At 40.3% G+C, this 12948-nt stretch overlaps 1 protein-coding gene across 3 annotated transcripts in view; it reads right to left on the reverse strand.

Annotated features, from left to right (window-relative positions):
- ankrd44 (ankyrin repeat domain 44) overlaps positions 1-7897 on the reverse strand; it is a 32468-nt gene extending 24571 nt beyond the window's left edge. Inside the window, exons 1-2 of one of the 3 annotated variants that reach the window (XM_076874672.1) lie at positions 7308-7897; positions 423-506 (exon numbers count right to left, since the gene is read on the reverse strand). In XM_076874672.1, coding sequence (XP_076730787.1) covers positions 423-506; positions 7308-7334 — 111 coding nt within the window. In that variant the 5' untranslated portion in view covers positions 7335-7897. Of the gene's footprint in view, positions 1-422; positions 507-1115; positions 1353-7307 lie in introns of those variants that run through there. The other 2 variants (XM_012924303.5, XM_076874673.1) reach the window with 2 other exon arrangements.
- Positions 7898-12948: the final 5051 nt, after the last annotated feature.

Consider the following 12948-nt stretch of genomic DNA (forward strand, 5'->3'; position numbering starts at 1 on the left):
GTTTTATTTCCCTAAAAGCTGACTTTGGGCAAAGGAAACTTTTTCTGCACTAAAACATGCACGCTTACAGACGATGGCGAGAACACAAGTGCTTTGTGTGAATATTTGTGTCCTGGATGAACAGAGTTATGGTGAAACCACTTAAATTAGATTGATATTCTTTATAAATTCAGCACATGCAGGGTGAACTTTTTATCATGTGTCACTTATACACATCTGTCATGTTTATAAATGTAGAAACCAAGAGCTAAAAAAAAAAAAGAGCTCACTCTTCCTCCACTTCACAGCAGCAGCCAGTGAGGTAAATACCTGCATACAGTTTATTTGTGAATACAAACCATCTGCTCTGTGGAAAATATGAATAGGTGAGTGTTTCACATGCACAGAGACAGAATGCCTGTTTGGTGTACATGTGACCATACCAGAGCGTTGATGTCTTCAGACTTGTATATGAGCATACGGATCTCTTCAGAATCTCCACTGAAGATTGCCTGGATGAGAGGAGGCTGTGGGGACGAGAAAGAACAGTCACGTGACCACTACGGCCGTTACAAAAGGCTATGATCCTTCCCACGGTATGAAGTGCTGCCTATGTGTGCAGTACTTAAAGCTGCAGCGTGTACAAAAACTGCAGACTGTACACAAAAGAAATGCAAGCCTTCCCTTACTTCTTATATCTCCCGTTTCTCTGTGAGACAAACTACTGTGGAAAATTTTTGGTAGATACACATCACAAAAATAAAAAAGGGCTCAGTGTCTCCGATGCCCCTATTATTCTTTTCAGGATGAGAGAGGTGAGGTAAATACAGGCCCAAACAGCAGATATCAGAGGCTTTTGAGGAATGTTTGTATTAAATAAATAAATAAATTTAACAATCAAAATTGTCACGAGTGAAACAGCAGCCAATGTCCAAAGGCAAACCCTGAAAAGGAAGATTCTGACAAATTAGAACAAGTTCTGGTTCTTTGGAAGCAAAGTATGAGAATATCATTTTTCCTGATTACATTTCTGTTAACGATTAACCTGTTTTGAAACAAGCATGGATTAAATTCTGAAACACAATCATGATCTATGCACTGACATTATATAAACTCATGACTTTTTAAAACTGTACCTCTATTTTCTACTTTAGCCTATGAGGATTGCAGGTAATGTACCCAGTTTAGGTTCAGTTTATCTCATTCTGCTTAATCTATTAAATTATCAGCTAGCTTTATTTTGTTTAGGTTATTGTATCTAATGTACAATAACCTAAACAAAATAAAGTCATTATCACTGGTGTTATACTATTTGGGCTAAAATAGCAGGTGATGTTAGCTTGTTCAGGCTAGCAAAGGAGCTAACTATTCTTTTTTTTAGGCTAGTATGTTATGTTGCTATGATATCATTGTCACAGCAACATCAGTAGCAGGTTAATATCATTACAAAAAATTTTAAGCATTAATATCTAAATATGTTTCTTTATTGTTATTTTTATAAATTATTAATATTCTGAAGGCGGCAAATTTGTATTGGAGAACAAGAGTAACAGGATGCTAAGGACTACCAGTTTTTAGAAAATGATTTTTTTTAAAGACAACAGCAAATGCTCCCATTTGAAAACGTGAAAAACAAACAGATATAGCTCCTTTACTTAAAAAAATACTAAAAACACAATTACAAATATAGTCAAAATGTCTCAATTTAAAATTTTGCAAGATTGAAACCGAAATGTAGATGATGTGTAGATTGTGCTCATTGTGTTATTTATGAACCAGGCTGAGCAGAGGGAGGCCTCACTTCACTTCCTGTGCGTTTCTGCTACTCCTGCCTCACTTCCTGTTACACAGTCTCTCCTTCTCAGAAACCTGAGAGAGGAACCAACCACAGAGAAGTTTTTCACTTCTGCTTTAAAAAATACAGCACGCCACAACACTTCTTCCTCATCTGACTGTTTCATTCCCCTGAATGTAATTTTGCTGCAGCATCCATCATCTCACTCACTGCTGAGAGTGAAGGCAGACACGTGTGCACAGCATGTCGCAGGACTGTAGCTGTTACTTTTACTTGCAGTACACAGGAGTTGCTTTTCTACCACACTAATGTTTAAAGCTGCTAGTTCAGATCAGATCTAATGTGTAACACTGACAGAGTCACACAATAATGCAAATGAGCTCATCTATGCTCGTTCCCACACTCACAAAGTTGCAGTGATGGAGTCAGGATTATAGGCATATTTAGCTCGATGCTTAGTGGCTGTAACAAAAACACTCAGCTGGCATCTCTCAGGAGTTGGCTGGTACTGCCACAAGAAGGCAACGATTCATAGGATGTGTCAGGGGAATACCTTAGTAGAAAAGCTAGTGTCCTCTGTTGGGAACTCTAGTAAATAAATCCAATAACTCAGAGAAATGCTAAGTGAGAAATGCAGTGAAGCTTGAGGAAGACAGGTTTAGACAGGAAATGACATCAGGACTTGGCTTTCTGCACTAGTCTTCCTGGTATATCATCCCCACAGGCTATTTCAAACACAGGAGCTCATTATTGCAGCTTGCACACATACACGCACGCAAACACAAACACACACACACACACACTTCCCATTAGCCTTAAGGCAGAACCAATGTGACCAACATCCCGTTAGTAACCAATAACAATGAGAAAATGCTCTTCAACGTGCAGTGTCAGCCTGCCGGTAACAGCCAAACATATTTGGCCATAACATATGCCTTTTTGTGTTAAGGATCTAATAATTATATATTTTAAATAAAAAGTCACACTTCTTCTATTCTCAAGTTCAAGTATGTCAACTGTTTAAAAGGCCCAAACTCTATAAATCAGAGAAATCGAACACGTGCTCACACAAGAGCTACTAGAAGAAAATTTTTGCAGTAACTCTGAAAGCTGATGAATATTTTTACTACTTTTTTGGTGGTGACTACAGACCAAAGAAAGTCAGTGACGTTCAGCAGTTTCAAGTGACTACTGGCAAAAAAACAAAACCACTAGTGCCTTGAAGTAGGCATGTCCCACCTATCTCAACTTTGAGGTGTGCAACCAATGAGACTGCAGAACACATATGACTCTGTAATAAATACTTTAAAGGTTCTCCATTCACTAAAATTAAAAACAAAAGACAATGTTGATCTCTTTAAATGTTACTGTTTTATGACATCTACACCTGGTGTAATCCTCTACAAAGCCTGGATTTAACAACAGGTTATAGGGATGCGGGAGATGTTTTTAACACTAGTTACTAGTCAGGAGCCATTGTTGTTTGTGGAGTAGCAATGCTTCCAAAGGCTAATGTTAGCTTAACATTTATGAAAGCACCTGACCTTATTTTTCTTTGGTCTAAATCAGTAATTAATAGAACCCTGTTTGGGCCACAAACAGCAGAAGACGTGGAAATTCACTGAGCTTTATTTGTTGGTGCAAAAATGAAGCCAAGATGAAAGTTCCTTAAACCTAAATTCCACGTGAAGGCCAAAGACGTGGTTGCAAGACGACTAATGTTGTCCAGTTTAGATTCATCAATCAGCTACCATTAACATGTTTTGGCTTGTGCTATCCTGTTTAAGCTAATGGAGTGCTGCTTCTAAAAGCAAGCTGGGTCATTAGCATTCAGTACATGTGTTTTTTGGGGGAATTTCTGAACACTGATTTTACTAATCGTGAACAAGAACCGAGTGGAACCAGCTATTAGAACCTGAGGTTCTGGGCCGGTGCAGGACAATCCTCTCTCCACCTTATACTGCACAAACATCCTGCATCTGATTACCAATGTTTTCATTCCACTGGCATCCTCCAAACACACTAGCAGGCTAATCTGAAATATATGTGCTCTGCAACAATGCCTTAATTTCCGCTGATGCCTGAGGTAACAGGCCTCATACTGGCTCAGTCTCTTCTCCTCAGGCTCAGTGGCACACTTCAGACTTCCTCAAACAGTGAAAGCGTAACAAGTTTCGTTTTGTCCTTGTAATTACCTGGAAACGTTCCTTGTAATTTCCTGAACACGATCCACTATTCAGCTTTGTAAAGACAATCCTATGGTTTGGGGCTAATTATAAAGAAAGTTGAGAACGTTTTGAAAGTTGAGTTTAACACGAACAATTACGTATTTGAAAAGGACAAAATCGTTCCCATTTACTTCTGTTTGCAGTCATTTTTAAAGAGGTCTCAATGTTTCACCTGCTTCAAATCGTGTGCACATCTACAACAGACACATAACTGTGCTTTGGCACAAAGTCAGAAGTCAACGACTTCCTGTACTTCCTTTGTGTTCTGCGATGAGGTTTTTTTTTACCCCACAGAGTCTTTCATTTCCACGCACGCACAAAAAACGAGAGAGAAAAAAAAAGTTGATGTTTATTCACAAACACATCCGAGGAATTTTAGACATGACGTCAACCTCGGAATCAATTCAGCAGATGACAAGTTAAAAGAGACGTTACAGCAGTGGGATTGTTATGGTACCCGCTGTTGATAAGCCCGGGATGAAAAGAAAAAAGTTTGAGGCATCCAGTTATCAGGCATCATCAGCATATCTGAAAATAACAGGAAGTGCTACACTTCTAGGTCATACACACAGACACACACACACACACACACACACACTCTGACAGCAGCTCTTGCTTCCCTCAAGACATATCTCACATGGCCACATGAGAGCTCTGCAGAGAGATGCTGAGTCAGTTAACGTTGAAAAAAAATCTTAATGTGAGATTATGAAGGACCTCTGAGGGTCGTGATTCTCAAAGTCCTGTTTTAATAGGTGGTGTTGCTTTTGAATTTTTATTTACAAAATCACGTACTTTTACACTTCCATGCTCACATCTGCTCAGAGAGGTGTGTATCTGTGCTGCTGCCCACAGAGAGATCTTTGTAGTCACTGTGTATCTCTTCATTTTCTGCCCATATGTAGCTGGTTGTCTATGTGCAGCCATCATTTGTCTATTTGTAGCTGTTGTGTGTCTTTGTTATCAACAACTATCTCTTTGTAGCCAGTAAGTGTCTCTTTGTAGCAATATTGTGTCCTGTAGCTGTTACAAGTTTCTTTGTAGCCTTTAAATGTTTCTTTGTCACGTTTGTGATTCTTTTTGTAGCAGTTTGTCTAATTGTACTTTTTAACCAGTGTGTGACTGTAAAGTAACATAACAGTCGCAGACTGTGCCCGAGTTTTAAATGTAAATGTTCAAATTTATATTTCTCTGAACACCTTTAGGGCTGCTTGTTTATGACTTGTTTAAATAAAAATTCTTATTTTTCAACCTCTGCTGAAGAGTACTGTACACATCATGTCAAGTATGTCTCCTTGGGACAATTTAAATTTTTGGAGTTGGAGGTCATTTTGGAGGTCCTTCACAAGGAATCTGAAACATTACAGCACTGCTGACATACAGCCAGTAAGCATTTCTAACATTTTCATTGTGGGGCACAGGTACAGGGACCATACAAATGCACTCTTTGTCAAAATGCAAGCTATTAAATTCCAAGGCTTGGTGCAGCTTAAAACAGTGCAAATAATGTATAAAGTAAGAAATAAATTGCTTCCAAAAGAAATCTGTAAATTGTTCATAGAAAGAGAAAGTGGGTATAACTTAAGAGGGAAATGGAATTTAAAAATACAAAGTGCTAGAACAACTTTAAAAACTACGTCTATCTCAATTGCAGGAGTTAAATTATGGAACAGTCTAACAGAAAAGAAAGTAAAAACATAAACCAGTTTAAATTAAAATATAAAAACCTAATTTTAAATAAGTATAAGAATGAAGAAAACAGGGTTAACCCAGGACGGTAACGTTGCTGGTAATGCTGTTTCAGTTCTTTTTGGGGGGGTTTTTGTTTGTTTGTTTGTTTTTCCATAACTTGTGAATCTGCAAAGTTACACATTCTGTATTTTTCATATGAAAGAAACTATACTGTGGTGGGGTTTGCTTATTTCTTGTTTTTGATTTATGTATGTTTGTTTTGTTTTGCTTTATTTTTGTTTCATATGTTGTTTGTTTAATTTAAGACTAAAAGAATTTGCTCGATTTGTTGATATCTTGAAATTAACAAGAGCCAAACTGATAGCTGTGAATGACTTCAACTAATAATTCAAACCTCAAATTTAGTCTGTGTACTTTAAATTCAAAGAAAAAGGAAAAAAAAGAAACACTGTGGTTGAAAAATTGAGTTTCAAAAAAATGGACAGGTTAAAATCATTTTAATATTATACTGAATAATTCATCAAGTAAATATTTCAGCCAGAATTCTACATAAAAATTGTCTGATTAAATCGCCTTCAAAGTAAAATATTCTCTAAGCTCCTCTTCGACATGTTCAAGGTGAAACAATCAGTCAATAAACAGAAAAAGAATTTCTTTAAGAAAAATTTTAAAACAATACCCACTGAACGAAGATTTTAGCTTTTTCAAAGACAACTTTAAATTTTGCGGTTTAATTACAGAGCACAATAGCTTCTGATTATCAGCTAGTTCATTAATTCACAGTTTACCACTGAACAGATTAGAAAAGCACTATATAAGAAGAAAAGCAGGATCTATAAGAACAAAAGACATACTTGGCTTTTGTTCATTTTTACCAAGAAGCAAGTTTAATAAGTCAGTTACAGATTAATTACACTATACTGTGTGCACCAAAATGCACATTTTATATGAGTGTTTTTAAAAGATTTTAAATGAAATGATGATAAATCATCTCATGGGCAAAAGATGGCCCAGAAGTAGAAGCAATACAATTTACATGGGCTGAGTGTTACTACTCTGCAGGCTTTCAGAAACTGGCCAATGGGTTTGAAGGCGGACTTTTAGGGAGGGGACCTTAAAGAGGAAGCAGCCTGATTCAGACAGGTTGCACTGAGAGGATGCATAAAGAGTCAGTGATCCATACTTACAACTGTGAACTGTGCGAGTCTATTTTAGCAAAGTCCAAGAATACAAAGCTTGAAAGTATTGTTTTCAAACTTAGGGGCCTTCCCCGGGACATACTCGGGTACTTTGACTTCAACACAGTAGTTACTGAAGACATTAACAGCTTACAGGAGGAAACAGAACAGGAAATGTGAGACAGATGAGCTGTCACCATTTTAACGACATTTACAACAAATAATAAGGCCATTTTCTTTTTTTAGTGTTATGCTAATTTATTGATAGAGTCCTGTGCCCAATCTGTAGGGAAGGAATCTATTTTATTATTTTCTAGGCTGTATAAAACTAAATAGCACAACATGTGCTACTGAAACACTTTCCTACCACACAGGAGGAGAAATACTGTGCTTCTGCAGGTCTGGAAGCTAAGCTAACTGGCTAGCTGGTCCTACCTGGTCGGCCAGTTTGAGAACAGCCATCTCTGGGTCAGCTCTGGCTGCACATCCACTCCCTCCGACACCGCAGCACCATGCACGGTGCGATGCTGAGCCCCGCTCCGCCTCTCCTTTCTCCGCTCTTCCCACGGGACTTGAGGCGACTAGGTGTAGCGGTGTGGCTTTGTAGCTCTCTAGGAGTCTCACGGGCAGACGCTGAGGGTGATGGAGGCCGGGCCGAGCACCAGGGCCATCAGCCCCGTTTCACTGACGCTATCTGCGGCTACGCTGCTGAGCACAGTCGGCCGCTCGGAGTCGCTGGGAGGCGGGGAAGCAGGAACGGCTCGACCGACCGGTGTAAACAATCCACATTTATGGCTGCTGCTGCTGATCTTCTGTTGATGCTTCTGCAAGAATATTCCAAGCGTCTCTGCGAGCTGTACACCGCCCACAGAAGGCTCTCTATCCCCCAGACTGCACAGCCTGTAAGCCTCCCAGAGAGGCAGCCAGGGTGAAGTCAGCTGAACGGAGATCACACAGGAAGTTCGTGCTTGTCTCTTTAGATGCAGAAGTGGAGGAGAAGCTTCCTCAGCATCAACAACAAGCAGAATACCCCTCGCTGCTGCCATCCACTGGATACAGAGAGAGGCCGAAACGCAGTTACACGATCCAAAAATAAGTAACACAAAGCATGAAAAATGAATGCGTGTAAAGAGAGATGGCTGTGATGACTGCAGTGATGTAGGTTATATAAAGACGTAGTGTAATTTTCATTCCAGATATTTGTTCATGAATTAGTCCCACTTCAAGTGACAAATGTAATTTCTGGTAAGATGGGCAGACATCAAGCACCATGTAGACAGAGCAGATTGTTCTTTGTGGACTAAAACCAGTTTAATCCATCCATCCTGCCTGGGAGCTCCATATTCCACATCTGCTATCCATCCTCTGCACATGTTCATACCATCTCAGGCTTGCCTCTAACGCTGTCTCCAAAATGCTCAATCTAAACTGTCCCTCCGATGTACTAATTTCTAATCCTGGTCATACTGAGATGAAAACTTTAACGTCTTCAGCTCTGCCACGTCCAGCTTGACTTCCCATCTTTTTGTTAGTGCTACAGTCTCCAAAACACACTACATGGCAGCAGGTCTCACTACCATCTTGTAAACCTTCCCTTTCACATTCATCTTCACCCACTCCACTTTGTTTGCACTCTCTTCTATACACTTCATTTCACTTTTATTTGTAGAGCACCAAAATCGCAACAGAAGCCACCTCAAAAAGCTGTGGTCTTTAAGGCAAAGACCCTACAATAATACTGAGAAAACCCCAGCAATCAAATTCCTCCTTTGAGAAGCACTTGGCGACAGTGGGAAGGAAAAGTTTTTAACAGGAAGAAAGCTCCGGCAGAACCAGGCACAGGGAGCGGCAGCTATCTGCCCTGACCCAGATCTTTGTGCTTTGTGCTTCTGATGGTTGACCCCGGGTATTTAAACTCATTTACCTTCACTCTCTGTAGTCCTTGCATGTTCATCTTTTCACTGGTCTATCTCTCATTCACACATATGTGTTCTGTCTTGCTTTTACTAACTTTCATTCCTTTTCTCTCCAGTGCATACCTCCACCTCTCCATACTCTCCTCCACCTGCTTCCTACTCTGCAAACATCCTGGCTGCCATCATCATCAACCTGTCCATTGCCACTGTGAACAAGAAGGGGCTCAGAGCCAATCCCTGATGTAATCCCACCCCCACTTTGAACACCTCCGGCACTCCTTCCAGACATCTCACCACTGTCTTGCTGTCCTGACTTCCTCGTGCATTTCTACAGTTCCTCTTTCTCAAGATCCACAAAGAATTGACAGTCACAGTGCAACTCCCGACCTCTACACTTCTCTATTAACACCCTCAAAGCAAACATCACATCTGTAGTGCACTTTCTTAGCACAAAGCCATTCTGCTGCTCACTGTTCATCACCTCTCTTCTGCTCTACAGTTGTGGTGAACATTTTACACACTCCTGGTGTACAGGGACCTTGGTGGTCCGATCCTGGCTGCTCCAGTCTCAAGTCTGCATCCCTAAGTAACTAACTCATCTCACTTCCTGCCTACATTCTCCCCCGACACCACCTTGCAGTCTCATATGTTTTTCGGATTGCACTTTCTGTAGTAGAAGTACTCCACCTGTGTGCACCTTCCTACTTTCTTATAGATCATCCAACTTACTCCAGATTTCCTTTCTTTTCTACCTGAAACCCAACCTTTAGTGCACTGACCCCCACTGCTCCTGGCTTTGCTTCTCTTACACCTGGTCTGTGCAAGTCATATATCTATCTTTCCTTCTTTCCATCGTGTTATCCAGCTCTCTTCCTTTGCCGATCACAGTCCCTACATTTAAAGACCCAACTCTCAACCCCAAACTCCTGCCTTTCCTTCTCTCTCGTCTCTGAAGATGCCTTTCCCCTTTCTTCTTCTTCCATTGTCTGCAACAAACATAGTTTATGAACAGTGAGTACACTGGCTTGTGGCCCAGCCATGGCTGGGTTAGACTAAACTTTAAACCACATCTTTACCCTAAAACATTGTGATTTAACTCATGTAGACTTTTTTTTGTCCCTACAAGGAAGTTTTAGAGGGCAATACTTAACTTATGACTTACATTGTTATCCTGAATATTTCCAAACCTAAACTTAAGGTAAATATTCCCCCTAAAATATAACCATCTACCTTTTGGGGACTGACTTTTTTGTCCCAGTAAGGAAGTTAAGAAGCCACAGTACAAGTACACAGTCTGTGTGGTTTTCATGCATTTCTGTTAGTTGTGCGTTCTAAAGGTTATAACGGAAGGAAACTGAAGGAAGTACGGTGCTGTGCTGTCTCTTGAACTTTTACTCACAGAGAAATGTCTCAATAGACTCTGGATGGTTCTCGTAGGGTAAATAATAACGACACAAGTCTTTTTGTAGTCCAATGAAAAATTTAGCCAAACTGAGACCTTTAATTTATGAACAAATGTGTTAGCAAATCCTGACATTCAGAAGCTGATACAGCAAAATATGTGATCATACCAGTCACTTCCATAACTGTTGCATGAGACAACACAAAAATCAAGCCTATATTATTCTAATTTTAGCCAAATGTAATATTTTTTTAGGTAGAATATAACATGTAAGTTTACATACATGCAGCAATGATTTGCAAATCTCATAAAACCATATTTTTTCACAAAAGAACAGAGAAGATATGTTGGATGTTTAATTGGAGGGGGGGCGGGGGGGGATCACTGTGTAGCAACCCCTCTTTGTTTAACAGCAGTCCGATTCTTGTCTCATATTAGATTGTGGCTGCTCAACAGTCCTGACTCTTCTGCTATCAAGTCATTGGAAAAGCTGAAGTATGCAGTTTAGCATTGTCTTTCTGAAATATGTGAGGCCTTCAATGAAAAGTATGTGATATGGATGGGATTATATCTTTCTCTAAAACCAGTATATACCTTTTAGCATTACAGACATCCCCTAAGTTTCCAGATGGAACTGAGCAATGATAACAAGCCAGGTGGTCAGTCTATTCTTTAGTCTGGAGGATGCCCGGTTCATGATTTCCAGAAACGAATTTCAAAGTTCAGTTTATCGTGGGGCGATCGTGGCTCGAGTTGGCAGTTCGTCTTGTAATTGTAAAGTTGCCGGTTCGAGCCCCGGCTCCGACAGTCTCGGTCGTTGTGTCCTTGGGCAAGACACTTCACCCGTTGCCTACTGATGGTGGTCAGAGGGCCCGGTGGTGCCAGTGTCCGGCAGCCTCGCCTCTGTCAGTGCGCCCCAGGGTGGCTGTGGCTACAATGTAGCTTGCCATCACCAGTGTGTGAATGGGTGGATGACTGAATGTAGTGTAAAGTGCTTTGGGGTCCTTAGGGACTAAGTAAAGTGCTATACAAATACAGGCCATTTACCATTTTTTACCATTTATCTGAACACAGAAGAGTGTTCCGCTTTACCTTAGTGGATTTTCAATAAGCTTTCACCCAGGTGTTTCGGGATTCCTGATTCCTGAGTCCATGCAGTGATTACCTTAACATAATCATGCCGTCTGAGTGCTTGGAGGTCATGGGCATCCAATATTGATTTTATGGCTTGACCGTTGTGAGATTTCTCCAGATTCTCTGACTCTTTTGTACTGTACATGAGGAGGAGGAGCATCACTGTGAAACTGTTCCATAATTAATAGGCAGTGTTTTGCAGATTGGGGAAGATCTGTCCACTGTTACTTCTGAGAAACGATGCCTCTCTAAGATGCTCCTTTTCACTCAAGCAATGCTACCAGCATGTTGGCACTTACTATACCTCGTCAATGTTTTCCTTAAAAACAAACAGAAGTTTTGCTTGATTTACTCTGCTCTGCAGTAGCGTTGCTTTTCATCCACAGATAAAAATCATTTTTATCTTACCCTGGGTCTTGACACAGCTGTTCCGATTGGGTGCTGTAGCCCCTGGTTTTGATGACATGTGGGATGGTGTGTGGCTATTTACCACAAGAGGGACATCCACACTTAGTGGCATCATCTAGAGCAGGGTTAGGGAACTCCAGGCCTCGAGGGCCGGTGTCCTGCAGGTTTTAGATCTCACCCTGTGTCAACACATCTGAATCAAATCATTAGTTCATTCCCAGACCTCTGGAGAACTTCAAGACATGTTGAGGAGGTAATTTAGCCATTTGAATCGGCTGTGTTGGATCAAGGACACATCTAAAACCTGCAGGACACCAGCAATCGAGGCCTGGAGTTACCTACCCCTGATCTAGAGGCAAGAGCAGAAAACCACTGGCTGAAACAGTGTTTAAAGCAGTCTGAAGCCTTTAATTTGTCTCACAAGGATTACTTGTATTTACACTGGCCTCATTATTTCAAACACCTTTAATGTGAGCATTGCATTTGTTTTTTTGTTTTTATATATCTATATATATATATCTATATATCTATATATATATCTATATATCTATATATATATCTATATATCTATATATATATATACATACATACATACATACATACCAGTACATTTCCTCAAGTACTCGACTTTTAAAGCACCACATTTATGACACGGGAGCAGATGTCTTATACGATGCTGCTTATAAAAAATATGTTTTGCTTTTGATACATTATAAAATTCAAACTAAAGCAGAATAGATGAATTCAGTGAACAGATAAGAACTCAGTACATCCTCCTCAGCTCAGCAGAGCTTCACTCTTTGTGGAGGAATCTGGGTCAAACAGTCTGGATGAGTAGCAGCAGTGAGTGAATAGAGTACCTACAAGGAGGGGGAGGTGTTTTAAATTGAGAGGCTGAGTGTTCATGCATGTGTGCAGGGAGGTTACGTTTTCAACTCTTTTATTTTTAATGGATTTTATTAATGATATATAATAGAGAGGCAAGGAAGATGGGACAGGTCGTCAGGTGCTGGGAGACTTCTAATTGATATGGAGAGCCGATGAGCTGGAGACTCATGCTGCAGTACTGCTTACAGGTCAGGACCCGGAAACCTCAGTTATGCTGTCAAACATGGTCAGACTACCACCGCTGCTTATCGCTGACCATGTCTGTATTAATCTCCATATTCTGCATTTAAATTATATAAATGAAAAAATCTCACTGAAAGGCAGAAAC

Source organism: Maylandia zebra, linkage group LG16 (assembly GCF_041146795.1).
Source record: "Maylandia zebra isolate NMK-2024a linkage group LG16, Mzebra_GT3a, whole genome shotgun sequence".
NCBI lineage: Eukaryota > Metazoa > Chordata > Actinopteri > Cichliformes > Cichlidae > Maylandia > Maylandia zebra.